This window comes from Camellia sinensis, chromosome 1, assembly GCF_055761805.1.
Source record: "Camellia sinensis isolate YWXY chromosome 1, ASM5576180v1, whole genome shotgun sequence".
Classification (NCBI taxonomy): domain Eukaryota; kingdom Viridiplantae; phylum Streptophyta; class Magnoliopsida; order Ericales; family Theaceae; genus Camellia; species Camellia sinensis.
Window position 1 is genome coordinate 54,151,145 of NC_138961.1, and position 14,755 is coordinate 54,165,899.

The following is a 14,755-nucleotide window of genomic DNA, read 5'->3' on the forward strand; positions in this document are numbered from 1 at the left end:
TGGGAATTTGGTTCCCATATTTTTTGTTTTTTGATTTTTTTCCACTATAAGACAAAGGTTTTGCAAAATCAAAAAAAAACAAATCCAGACAAAATATCACATCTAACGTCATAATTATTTTATTTTTTTTCTCACAAACATCATATCTAACCATAAAAAAATTTAATTATCTTTCCAAACACTAAAAAAAATTTATCTAATAATATTCAACAACTAAAAAAACCTATTATTCCCAAGGTAAATGCATATTGGTCAATATGGCCCAATACCGTAGCTTAATACTTGGTATTGTATTGTGATATCGAATTAGAGGTGACAGCCAAGTCATCATAATCGCAGCTACAACTTTGAACCATTAGGACACAATGTGATTTATAAACTGAACAAGAGCTTTAAAAGAGTGAGCAATGACAAAAGAGCTTACTCGAGCATGGTTTTCAATTTTAAGATGGGAGTAACATCTATGCCCTTGATTCCATCGCTTTTACACATACAATTTGAAACCTGCAAGTGTGGAGGAACAAAGAAAACTGGAATGGCAAAACATGGCAATTCAGAAGAAACCATTCTTACAGCAGCAATTTTTTCAGAACCAAGGGACATTTTTAGTAAGAAAAACATCTATGGCATTCAGTTTACATCATTTACAAGACCCTTTTTTTTTTTTCTCTTCCCTGCCAATTTTTGATCAATTGATCTTTAACTGGAGCCTCTCCGTTCTTAGCCTCTCAAGTTCCTTAACCATTTGCCAGTGTTCCAATGAGAGGCTGGTTTCACCAAAACTCACAGACATTAAACGGCCCATTGTCAGCCATCTGCATGCAAAAAATAAAACCAACTATTATGAAAACTATGATGAATCGGGTAATCCACACACAGACACATATATACGGGCAACTAACCTGCTGAAATCTTGGCTGCCTAGACTCCGATCTGCTTGCCTGGCTGCAACTAAATCATCCTCTACCACCTGCAAGGTATCAGTCCATAATAATGAGGTCCAGCAATGAATGTAGCAACACAACTTCATGCAGTCAAGGGATATGTGCAACCAGGAATACCAATTGACACATTACATTTAATTATGGTTCAAAGAACCTTACAATTTGTCACATCATTTTGACTGAATCCACAAAAGCACATTCTCTACATTAGATTTTATCAATCATAATGTCAAATGAATAGAAACAGTGTTCTTATATAATAGTTGAGCACATGATCCTCTAGAAACAGTGTTCTTATAACCAATGCTTACACACTTGTATCTTTGAAAGCAAATAGAAACAATATTCAGAAACCTTGTGCATTCATTTCCACAAAAATGTTCTGTGAAAATGAAAGGAATAAAATAAACCAGTCTTTGCACAGTAATCAACTTGGCACAATATATTAACTCTTATTAGAAATTGAGAGAGAATGAGAGAGCAAATATTAGCTCTATGTTTTTGATGTGTATTGCAACCAAATGGAACCTCCATTATATAGGAGATGTTTTACAAGACAAAATGATGAACAAAGGAAATATACAGGGGGTGAGGAGTCCGAGGGAGCAAGATCAGGACCATCAGAGCTGGCAAGTGCTTGAGAAAGACCAGTAGGCAAGGCAGTCTCAAGAGAGTCAGGCATGGGCAGTGGAGTAAGCTCATCAGAAAACAGATCTGCAGAAGGGTTAGTAAAACACAGAGAGGGTGAGGGAACGGATAAACGGAATTGAGAGAGGAAGGAAAACATTGTGTGTTCCCAAAAGACCACATGACGAGAGATATGGAGACGCTGGGAGAGAGGATCCCAACAGCGATACCCTTTATGTTCAATACCATACCCCAAGAAGCAACAAAGGCGAGAACGAGGTTCAAGTTTGGTACGTTCATGAGGTTGGAGAAGAACAAAACAGGCAGAGCCAAAAACCCTAAGGGTGTCGTAAGGGGGACGGGTGCCATGTAAACGCTCATATGGAGTGTGATTATGAATGACCGGTGTAGGGATACAATTGATAGTGTAAGCAGCAGTGAGAGCGGCTTCACTCCAAAAATTTTCTGGACAAGAGGAAGAGAGGAGGGCTCGAGTAGTGTCAAGTAGATGCCGATGTTTTCGTTCAGCACGGCCATTTTGTTGGGACGTACCTGGACAGGAACGATGAGGTTGAGTACCATGACTCCTAAGGAAGGAAAGAAAGTCAAAATCTTTATATTCCATGGCATTGTCGGAGCGAAAAATCTTGATAGTTTTAGAAAATTGGGTTTTAACCATTGCAGCAAAATTGTAATAAAGTTATTTGAGTTCAGAGCGATTTTTCATAAGAAACAACCATGTAAAACGAGAAAAATCATCTATAAAAACAACAAAATAACGTGCGCCTCCCATAGTAGGAGTAGGAGAGGGTCCCCAAATATCAGAATGAATGAGATCAAAGGGCGCAAGAGAAACAGAATCACTTTTATTAAACGACAAAGCAGGTTGTTTTGCAAGTTGACAGGACACAATTGAAAGCATCAGAACTTACAGTACCCAAATGACCACTAGAAATTAAAGACTTCAAACGACCAACAGAAAGATGGCCCAAACGATAGTGCCAAAGCTGAAAATGAGATAAAAGAGTAGCAGTGGTAGGAGCAGTGATTTGAGAGGAATCTGAAACATGAAGATGGATAAGTTCGTAGAGACGTCCTTGCTTACGGCCTATCCCAAGAGTTTGCCTGGTCCAAGGGTCCTGCACCAAACAACCAGTATGGGAAAAGGTAACAGTTAGACCATGCTCACATAATTGACTAATGGAGATAAGATTTAAAGTGAGAGCAGACATAAGATATACATGGGATAAAGATAAGTGAGAGGTGGAAACAGACCCAACATGACTTACAGACAGAAGAGAACCATCAGCAGTATGGATAGAAGGAACATGAGGAGTCGAAGAGAGATGAGTAAAAATAATAAGATCAAAGGTCATGTGATTACAACAAGCGGAGTCAAAGTACCAGGAAGTGTTACCTGCGGTGGTAGACAAAGCAGTAGATGGAGGAGTACCGGAATGCTGCCAAAAATGTTGAAACATGGCTTCAACATCGGTATGAGAGAAGATCGGAGTGGAAGGATCTACAGGGACAGAAGAAGGTGAATCTTCGGAGGCGGCAGCAGCAGTGCGTGGAGCAGGCATGTTTTTAAATGGAGTCCCAGAACGGTGAGAGTTGCTGCGGGAAAAATTCCCGATGGAAGGACCATGGCGAGAGGCACGGGTAGGATTGCGGAAGCAATCTTGTTGGAGATGACCGGGGCCAGTCTTGTTGCAAAATCGACAAAGACGAACGGGACAATGAACCAGAAGATGAGTCGATGGAAGATTGCGGTTGTGACAATAGTTGCAGGTAGTGGACCGCTGTGGTGAAGGAGAACTCCGAATCTGGGGAGTAGCAAGAACAGAGTCCACAGGGTGTGAATGGAGAGTACCAAACCTGGTTTCCTCGGACAGGAGTTCAAAAACAGCTTGCTCAAGAGTGGGTAAAGGAGTGCGATGTAGGAGAGATGCGCGGACGGGCTCAAAACGAGGAGTGAGAGCCATGAGAAACTGAACCAAGCGTTGTTGGTCACGGTAGGTAGTAAACAAGGCAGCATCCTCAGTATGAGGCCATGGAGGCTCAGAAAGAGCGAGTTGATCCCAAACATAATACATTTGGGAGAGGAAATCATTAATGGTCTGAGTGTTTTCTTGGCGCATACGGTGAAGATGACTCAGAAGCTGATATTGGTGAGCAAGACCAATAGTCTGATAGCATTCTTGCAAAAAATCCCAGATGGCCTTGGCTGGAGAGGAAGCAGACTCAAGTTGGAACCTACCAAACTGAAGGCTGATGGATGTAATAGAAGTATTGCGAAGCCAGGTGATGATCTGATAGTTTTTACTATCCCAATCTTCTAGTCGGTCGATATATTTGGCAGCGGAGTCCGTGACAGCGGATTCCGTGGTTGCTGGGACTGGTTTGCACACATCCCCAGTAATGATACGCCAAAGTTTCTTGCCTTTGAGGAAGCCAGACATGGCTTGGCTCTGATACTATGTTAAAATTGATGTATTATTGATTGTATGTATGTTATCTATTACAAATGGTGAGGGACTCCTTATATAGGAGATGTAGTGGAGTAGGTGGTAGTAAGTGGTAGTGGTAGGTGTGTAGTAGGTGGTAGTAGGTGGTGGTAGGTGGAGTAGGTGATGGTAGGTTATAACAGCCCCCCGCAAACTCAAGAGGGATAGGAACTAATCAACGTGAGTTTGGAGAGAGTAACAAAACAAGAAAATAGACGAATACATAAAAGAAAAGAGGATAGGAAACACTGTATGGGCGTGTCAGACCGATGGTGAAGACACTGTATGGTTGTGTCATAACGTTGTAGAGGACACTGGATGGTTGTGGCAGACCGTTGTAGTAAATAAAGTCTGGACAGTTGACGAGGTCACACCGAACCGAGGGAGATGCTAACCGGAATCAATGTCGGGACAGTTTAGGGGGTCATGCCGGACCTCTACACATACCTTCACTCCACTGCCACAAATTCCATAACCGAACTACTCCTCTTCCATCACGGTTACATGGCAACACCGTATATGAGATCTTCTTTTCTGTACATCTGCATTGAAGTGGGAAAGTGGTGTTTCACTGGTACAAGGAGCTTCTAGAGGCATTGGCCTTGAATTTCTCCGTTGTGGCACAGGCTTTCCCACATCGTCGAGCACTCCGTCGGCTTACACGACAGCTAGACGTGGATCTGCCCTGTGCGCTCAACCAACCAGCTTGCGCGACCTACGCACCTCGTGTCTGTCGCCTCCAGCCTCGCCATTATTTCCAGCCACAACTCCGCGACTGAGCCACCCCCACCTGCAACCTCGCTCGTCTCGACTGCTTCTCTCTTTCTCTGAGGAGAGGAGAGGAGGGTCAATACACTGACGGTGATCGACACAGGCTAACGATCCACCATCTCTCTCTGCCTCTCTCAACCTGATCTCTCTCCCTCTCGAAAAACACTGCTACACTCAACGCACTCACAAAACAGACATGGGCTACCTCGGGCTCTCTCTCTCCCAAGACCCACACATGGGAAGGGATCTGGACATGCATTTCTTGAGCTGAATTCACTGCACAAACCCATCTCTCTCTTCTCTCTCTCGACATCACCAACCCCATTTTACTTTTCTTCTCTTATTTCTTTATTTTTTTTCTTTTACTTCCTTTACCACCACTCACCCATGTGACCCACTCTCCCACCATATATCTTTTGCAGGGGCACTACCCCCAAAAGGTGTGCCCAATCTTCCAAAAAGCGTGCCACCAAAAGGCGTGCCCAATCCATAAAAAGGCGTGCCATCAAAAGGCGCGCCCATGTTGTCGTCTAGCGCCGAGCGGCGCATGATGCGCGTGTCTGCCTTGGCTATTTAACCAAGACGGAGGCTGAGGCTGAGGCGAAGACAAAAAACTTGCGAAAAAAACCTCTGAAAAAACTTGACATTTTCTGAGAGAGAAACTCTGTAACACGCTGTAACACTCTGTTGCCCAGAAAATGGACAAGCCATGGCGCACTCCCTAAGTCGCCTCCTTAGTGCACCACCACAAGCTTCTACAACGGTCCGGCATGACCCCGTAAACTGTCCCGACATTGATTCCGATCAGCTTCTACATCGGTCCGGCATGACCTCGTAAACTGTCCAGACCTTATCTTCTCCAACGGTCTGGCACGACCACACAATATCTTCAACAACGATCTGACACGACCATACAGTGTCTCCTATCCTATTTTATTTTTTTTTTATTTTCCTGTTTTGTTACTCTCTCCAAACTCAAGTTGGCTAGTACCTATCCTCCTTGAGTTTGAGGGGGGTTGTTAGTGTTATTAGTGTAATATTAATGTAATACAGCTGCACTATCTAGCTGTCCTACTCATGTTGTTGTATAAATAAGGTTGTATCTTTATGCTTTCGGTGGGTTAGCATCCAATGTACCCTATTTACTCTCTATAAATGAGAGTGTTGTAAATCACTGAATTGATGATCAAGCCACATCTGATCTTCTCTCCGCCTTCCGCCTCACACGCGCTCCACGCGTCCTCCACACTGTCCCGTGCTAACGTGCACCGCGCACTACCTTGCTAACGTGCGTCGCGTGTTTCTGACGTCAGCACACGTCAGCCCTCTCTGCTACCGTGCACTGCCTGGCCTATTTTGCTAACGTGCGCCGCGCCCTTTCTTGCTAACGTGCGCCGCGCTCTTTGCCTCTCATTTCTGTGCCTCTGTGGTCATATTTTGCGTCGTTTCACTCCTTTTCCCACTAATTTCGACCTTCTGAATTCACTGGTAACCTCGATTTTTTCAGATTCTACCTCCATTGTGCTATTTTTCCCTCATGGATCGCCCGGATTCCTCTAATCACCCTATTTCCGTTATTCTTGACGGGACTAATTATGTCCTTTGGACACAAGCCATGTCTGGCTTCCTCAAAGGCAAGAAACTTTAGCGTATCATTACTGGGGATGTGTGCAAACCAGTCCCAACAACCACGGAATCCGCTGCCACGGACTCCGCTGCCAAATATATCGACCGACTAGAAGATTGGGATAGTAAAAACTATCAGATCATCACCTGGCTTCACAATACTTCTATTACATCCATCAGCCTTCAGTTTGGTAGGTTCCAACTTAAGTCTGCTTCCTCTCCAGCCAAGGCCATCTGGGATTTTTTGCAAGAACGTTATCAGACTACCGGTCTTGCTCACCAATATCAGCTTCTGAATCATTTTCACCGTATGCGCCAAGAAAACACTCAGACCATTAATGATTTCCTCTCCCAAATGTATTATGTTTGGGATCAACTCGCTCTTTCTGAGCCTCCATGGCCTCATACTGAGGATGCTGCCTTGTTTACTACCTACCGTGACCAACAGCGCTTGGTTCAATTTCTCATGGCTCTCACTCCTCGTTTTGAGCCCGTCCGCGCATCTCTCCTACATCGCACTCCTTTACCCACTCTTGAGCAAGCCGTTTCTGAACTCCTGTCCGAGGAAACCAGGTTTGGTACTCTCCATCCACACCCTGTGGACTCTGTTCTTGCTACTCCCCAGATTCGGAGTTCTCTTTCACCACAGCAGTCCACTACCTACAACTATTGTCACAACCGCAATCTTCCATCGACTCATCTTCTGGTTCATTGTCCCGTTCGTCTTTGTCGATTTTGCAACAAGACTGGCCCCGGTCATCTCCAACAAGATTGCTTCCGCAATCCTACCCGTGCCTCTCGCCATGGTCCTTCCACCGGGAATTTTTCCCGCAGCAACTCTCACCGTTCTGGGACTCCATTTAAAAACATGCCTGCTCCACGCACTGCTGCTGCCGCCTCCGAAGATTCACCTTTTTCTGTCCCTGTAGATCCTTCCACTCCGGTCTTCTCTCATACCGATGTTGAAGCCATGTTTCAACATTTTCTCTGGCATTCCGATACTCCTCCATCTACTGCTTTGTCTACCACCGCAGGTAACACTTCCTGGTACTTTGACTCCGCTTGTTGTAATCACATGACCTTTGATCCTACTATTTTTACTCATCTCTCTTCGACTCCTCATGTTCCTTCTATCCATACTGCTGATGGGTCTCTTCTGTCTGTAAGTCATGTTGGGTCTGTTTCCACCTCTCACTTATCTTTATCCCATGTATATCTTATGTCTGCTCTCACTTTAAATCTTATCTCCATTAGTCAATTATGTGAGCATGGTCTAACTGTTACCTTTTCCCATACTAGTTGTTTGGTGCAGGACCCTCGGATCAGGCAAACTCTTGGGATAGGCCGTAAGCAAGGACGTCTCTACGAACTTATCCATCTTCATGTTTCGAATTCCTCTCAAATCACTGCTCCTACCACTGCTACCACTGCTCCTCCTTTATCTCATTTTCAGCTTTGGCACTCTCGTTTAGGCCATCTTTCTGTTGGTCGTTTGAAGTCTTTAATTTCTAGTGGTCATTTGGGTACTGTAAGTTCTGATGCTTTCAATTGTGTGTCCTGTCAACTTGCAAAACAACCTGCTTTGTCGTTTAATAAAAGTGATTTTGTTTCTCTTGCGCCCTTTGATCTCATTCATTCTGATATTTGGGGACCCTCTCCTACTCCTACTATGGGAGGCGCACGTTATTTTGTTATTTTTATAGATGATTTTTCTCGTTTTATATGGTTGTTTCTTATGAAAAATCGCTCTGATACCATATTAGAAATTGAGAGAGAATGAGAGAGCAAATATTAGCTCTATGTTTCTGATGTGTATTGCAACCAAATGGAACCTCCATTATATAGGAGATGTTTTACAAGACAAAATGATGAACAAAGGAAATATACAAATGAAAGGCCACCGAAAGATAGCTGAAAGCAAAAGGAAAAGAAGGCGTCTATCTGTGCTAGGCTAGCAACAACTATCTATACACATATTTAATATAATCTATTAAATATACTATCTACTATTAGCAGCTGTAGATCTATACAGATTAATATAGTATTAACTTATAACATATTATAGGTATAGTATTAACAACTTTTTATTTTTTGGTAAATAACTCGATATAAACTTTCAATTAAAAATAAATAAATATTAATTCAACAAAGCCTCAATCCTACGATTTTGATAACCATCCTACGATATTCCAACACCACTGTAATGAAATTTCAAAAGAATTATTTTTTGAGTAAAAGTAATTTAATATTTGCTCCCAGGAGCAAGTCAAATATGATATTTAATTGCCAAGCAAAACAATACCCAAATGCTTTTGCCTTGGCATGAAAAAGTTATGATGATTGAGCGGGCTCCATCAACTGTTAACATTTTACTCATACTACCCTACGCTCAGCAGCATGATTACACAGTTTTGTCAGTTTTAAGTGGCAACATGTCCCTAGAGTTGGAAATTGCATTCCCTTAGAACACAGGATTTACATTTGCCTTTCCTAGCAAATGGAAATCCATCTTATTAAAATACAAACTACTCATGTATAGCCAAAGGAGTCAGTCAACTCATACCTTTTGCATGTCTGGCTCAATGGAATGAGGTAATGATTTTAGACTAGCCAAGTACCATCTCCAAGCTTTCAGAGCTTCTGCATCCCCAATTTCACAGGACTCCACTGACAATGGACGGAAAGGAAGAACCAGATCAGCCGGCAGGATGTTTGATTTCCCCTCAGAAAGAATTAGTAATTGGACATCCGCTTCCATCTCCATCTTATAGTACTTAAAATCATACTCCACCTGGCAAGTAAAAGACACAAAAGCATGTACTTAGCCCCAAAAGTTGCCTCTGAAATCAATGTTGTAGTCATTCAACAATGCACAAGAACAAGATCGTAAAAGTAAAATTATACAGCTTTCCAATGCTTGTGTACATAACACCTATCATAAACCTTTATCGCAAGATTTTACATGACATGTATACAATTGGGGCATAAGTTGGAAATTACTTTTTGCAACTCCATTAGATTCTTTATCAATCTTGCATTCTCAACCCCGACAGAGTTGAGTGTCCCTGCTTGTAAATGTGTCTCATCAATCATCATGTGCGAGCCCTTAGCTAGCTGTAGAACTCCAGACACCAGTCTGGAGCATAAGCATATGAACTTGTGAGAAAATAATGAGCAATACAGATGTCAATCTCTAGTTGCACAAACCAAAAAATCTTTACCTGTTTGTTTCGTAATCCTTTCTTGGGGCAAGTGAAGCAGTGTTGAGATAATCCACGGTAAGAGGTATAAAATGAGTAAAAGGTACAAGATTTTTGACAGCAAGGTTAAGACGATTGCCAAAAATAGTCACATTTTCCTTGTTAAAACCAGTAAGATTTAGTGAAAGCTTCCCCACTGCAAGTGTGTCAACCCTGGCATGCACCTGTTATAAAGAAACTTGTTACTTGTGTCAAAAAATGTGCAAAGGCAATAAATCCAGCACAACAAATTCGAGATCAAATGTTTTGAAATAAGAAATGCTCTGATGGAACTATGAAAAGGTATAATATCTGATGTATGGGCTTCATAGAACACGTTAAATAAAATTAAAGAACTGTGACTATGAGGACAAGCCTCGTACCCTGGACAAAAGATGCAATAACATGAAATGAGCTGCCACGCCATCATTTCCAAGAACAGCTGTAAGATGTCCCAGAAGAGTCTCCCTCATCTCTTTCACCAAATTGGATTTTGGCTGTAGAATAATTGAATAACATGGTGAACTAAGCAAGAAAATAAAGAACAAAAAAAAAAACACTAAAACTTGGCAGATTACAAATCAATAATACCAACTATATAGAGATAAAGCAGGGAAATTTAACCACCTCCATTATGGGGGAACTAGAAAGAAAATCATGAACTTCAAGCTTCCGATGTACAAGACAATGGAGGCGTGGCACCTGTAAAGAAAACTAGTTACAACATAACCTATACCAGCGCAAAAGAAAATCTTAAGAGTTGAAAGGCGATAGTGAATATACACAACCAATTTAGTGACAGCAAGACATAAATTGGAAAATGAAAATCTTATTACGCAAATGATGAATATATGAAGCAAAGCAGAAATATGCAAAAGCAACATAAAAGTTGCACTGAGGATCTAAATCTGAACTTAATTTATAATTTTTATCCAATGCATGATCTGACTCGAGAGAAATTTAATTATCTTACATATCTTGAAAATCCTAATCACATTCCTCGGTCCTAACTCATGATGTTAGCTTAAATCAAAACTTGATGCTTCGAGAGATATGGTGAACTATAGTTTTCATAATTTCTCTAAACTGAAGTAACATGAATCAGTTGGAAAATTCATATTTTAAAGGTTAAAGATTCGTAGTTAACCTCAAGCCATAGAGATTGAAATTTGAAACTCTGTCAACTTAATTACCCTGTGATTATGACTCCATACTCCATTTAATTTAAAACCCTTTCTGCTCAAACTAATGGTTTAATTCCAGTACAACTGGCATTGTAATACCAAACACGCCATCCTAATGGCACAATCATATGCCACTAACAAACACATGTCAAAAGTTTGATTGAGAGAGTTACTAGATTTACCAGTCAAGTGGTACAATCTTCGATAGTGACAACATCACACTTAAATGAGCAGATGTTCTTTTGACCATTGGTGGGTTCAAGAAATGTATAGACAATTGAAAAACGGAAGCTTAAAATTCTTAAAAGATGCAACTCAACAAAGCCAGTTTCTCTACTACTACTTGTTTTTCCATTCTGCCCCATCAGTAATGATTACCACCCACAAGGTTATTTATCACTAAATTCAGTAGCATAACCTTTCAATGATGATAGTGTTATAAACCCATGATGAACTTGTCTGTAGAATTATAGTTGTTGCAAACCAAACCGGGGAAAAAAGAAGAGAGATACTACAACAGAAACAAAATATCTGCAAACAAAAGATATATTCTAAACCTTGCTAGGAGGCGAATGAGACAATTCATCTTCACATAAAGTACTTGATAACTCATCAGAATCATCTTTGTCTACACTAGGCTCTAGATCAAAAGTGAGGACACCCACAAACTCAAAAACATCATTCAGCTTCAAGTCATCTTCTAGAGAGTCATATACCTGCATAAATCATTGGAAATACAAAGATGAAGCAATATTGCTAAAGAATGCTTTATAGGGATGATATTTTTTATATCTGTAAATTAAAACAAAGGAGAAGGATCATATTCACCTTCACAAGACAAGGAAACGAATTTCTGTCAAAATCAAACACCATACTTGTACTAGGACAAGTTCCCTCAGTTGTTGACTCCTCCAGATGAGAAGACAGGGAAGCCGGCCCACCTTCTCGCTGTAAAGAAGGAAGAACTATCAGATTAAAGGAAGAAAATTAATGACAACCACCATTTCAAAAATAATAATAATAAAAGAACTACCATTTCAACAATTATCATTTGCTTTACTACTTCAAAGTGATTCAATCCTTAAGGACAAATCTGCTAAAAATGTTCAAGAAAATTTCTATACTATGTGACTGTATATCTGTCTCTGCCCCCTTTAAATTTTGGTCTTTCGCATGGTTTCTTGAGATAATTATATGACAACTGTTAACTTGACTTTCATGTAACGGTAAGATTTACAAAGCAAAAATGAGGCCACCATTGACATTGCTCTAATGTTTTGACGACAACAATAGGGGTGATACGTTATGAGCCACTGTATATCGATCTATAATTTCTGGCAATTAAACCTACATGGTTGAAACTTAAAAGTTACAGCATGGAAGTTTCTTGGTTTTCACCCAATTAGAAATTTTGATATGAACTTGAAGCAAGCTATGCCTGATAATTAAACATAACTTGCATTAACCATGAATTTCTATATTTTATCAGGAAATTGAAAAGAAATCCACAAAGAATAAGAGGCAAACTAATGTCAGAGTAGCTTACCATCTTTTTCGTACATGGAGAATCCTGAATCTCATGATCTGACACCTGTCATCAAACAAAATACGTCAGAATACTAAGAACACAGCATCAGAATACTCAGAATCCTGAGTACTAATACTAAGAATACTAAGAACACAGCATCAGAATGCTAAGAATCCTGAATACTAATACTAAGAATACTAAAACACAGCAAAAAAGAATCTCATGATCTGACACCTATCATCACACAAAAAAAAAATGTCAACATAAGCAAGCTATACGTAAAAAACCAAAATCAACACTATATAATTTAAACACCGTTATTTTGGCAAGTAATTCCAAAACATTTTCTAAACACAAGTATAAACCAAACTAGATCATTGAGCCCAAAGAGATCTTTTGCACAGAACCACTGGATGACTCCAACTATTCACATCACATGGATACCAATGAAACAGACTGTATTAAGGCTTCATGGTGCTCTCTAAATGGTTGTTCTTAGATGACTGATTGAAGGATAATAATTGATATACAACAAAGAAACAGTAATGAAAATTACCTGCATATCTACATCATCAACATCATCAGTGGATGCATTGTTCTCCCTCTGGCGCTTCTCCCTCGTCGGGGATATCCAATTTACATATGGATTTAACACAACTTCAGAAGAAGATTCAGTCCATGAATTCTGCCCCGGAACCTGAAAGTAAGATAAATTAACAACAAATTGTGGGCAAAATTTGCAAAGAACTTGTATTCATGACCAACCGAGATTTAAGAAGAATTTAAAGTTGAATATGCCCCACAATGTGATCAAACCCTAGGGAATTCCTCTAACATACCACCAGTCATCAAGTATTTTTTCACACCAAGTAGAAAAATATTAATGCTCATATAAATAAATTCATAACATATGTAAACAACTCACAGGAACACAATACAAAAGGCGGCGTTCCCAAATGCGAGTATCAGCGGATGAATGCATAGGAAATTGAGAAACATCAGTAAATTTGTTGGTTCTCCATGTTGCTCCATCCTTTAAATAACAAAATACCCAATTTTAAAGGCTCAAAATTTGGGAACAAAAAAGAAATTAGAGATGGGTTCATGAGAGGATATAAGAGATCAATTTACCTTATAAGCACCGACATAAAACTCATTACCCAACATATCTTGTATCATTCCCCTGAATCGAACCAGTGTATTGGGTTGAATCCATCGGAGATTCGTAGCATTAAGAATCGGCACCTAAATAAAAACAAACCCAGTAATAAAATTTGATTCTTTTTTTTTTCTATATTATCGATTAATCAGGAGAGAGAGAGAGAGAGAGAGAATTTGGACCTGAGAGAGGCCGCCATTATCGAAGAGGAAGTCGCGAAAGATATCGGTGGCGCCCCAATCTCTGCCGTTGAAGGTGGTTGGATCCGAGCCTGAGGAGGCAACGGCCTTGTCGAAGGTCAATCGGACGGCTCCGAGAGGGTTTGCCAGGCAATCGTACGGTAGACCCACCATTGTTGTCTCTCAACTCAACTCTCTCGACTCTCACTCACTCTCTCGCTCGCTTTCTCTCTATGGATCTATATCTGTGAGAAATGAAATGATAAAATAGGGTTAGGTATGTGCTTCCCGCCAACTGTGGAGGCCTTTCCCGCCAATTTGGGCGATGATACTCTAAATCCGGTTACAGGATTCTTAACTAGGGCTAGTTTGATTTCGGATTAATTACAATTATCATATTTGCGCTTTGGTCAACCAATAATGTGATATACATCCATTAATATACTAATTAGTCTATTACCACGCGATATAGCATAATTCTAGAGATTTTGAATCTTTATAATTTATATAATAAATAAGGTCATAATTTTAAAATAATGATTTCATAGCATATGTTGATTCATTAATTGGTATACCAATTAATACGTCGTTCTTCAAAATCTCACTTTGCTATATTCTCTCTCAATTATGATAGTCAATCTCTTATACTTTAAGGCCAATTATATTTGCACCATAAATAAATTTTTGATCAATTATAACCTATTGATTATATCAATTATGGCCATAATTTAAACTTTCTGTTAGTTATTATTATATAAGAAAATCTTGGGAGTGAAGAGAAGTAATGAAGATTCAATAAATGGAGGACAAATGACAATGTAAAATGATGGAAGTTATGAGTAATTATTTTTTAGGAGGTGGTTTGCAGTAATTTTTTCTTACATTTTTTTTATAAATTGTCATTCATAGCTTTATTGTAATAGTATCAATATCAAAATAGTTATTTTTATTTTTTTAGCTAAAATAGTAAATAAATCACTAAATTTTAAAT

The 14,755-nt window shown here is 39.9% G+C and overlaps 1 protein-coding gene across 1 annotated transcript; it reads right to left on the bottom strand.

Moving 5' to 3' along the window:
• Positions 1 to 531: 531 nt before the first annotated feature.
• On the bottom strand, positions 532 to 14,165 carry ETG1 (E2F target protein 1 (ETG1)). The gene is made up of 14 exons (XM_082877397.1): positions 13,768 to 14,165; positions 13,558 to 13,671; positions 13,352 to 13,459; positions 12,983 to 13,123; positions 12,445 to 12,489; positions 11,727 to 11,846; positions 11,456 to 11,614; positions 10,342 to 10,416; positions 10,098 to 10,211; positions 9,697 to 9,899; positions 9,476 to 9,611; positions 9,039 to 9,266; positions 903 to 970; positions 532 to 815 (listed from the first exon to the last, which is right to left on the bottom strand). The coding sequence occupies exons 1-14, from the start codon at positions 13,936 to 13,938 to the stop codon at positions 689 to 691; spliced, it is 1,809 nt and encodes a 602-aa protein (XP_082733523.1). The 5' UTR covers positions 13,939 to 14,165; the 3' UTR covers positions 532 to 688.
• Positions 14,166 to 14,755: the final 590 nt, after the last annotated feature.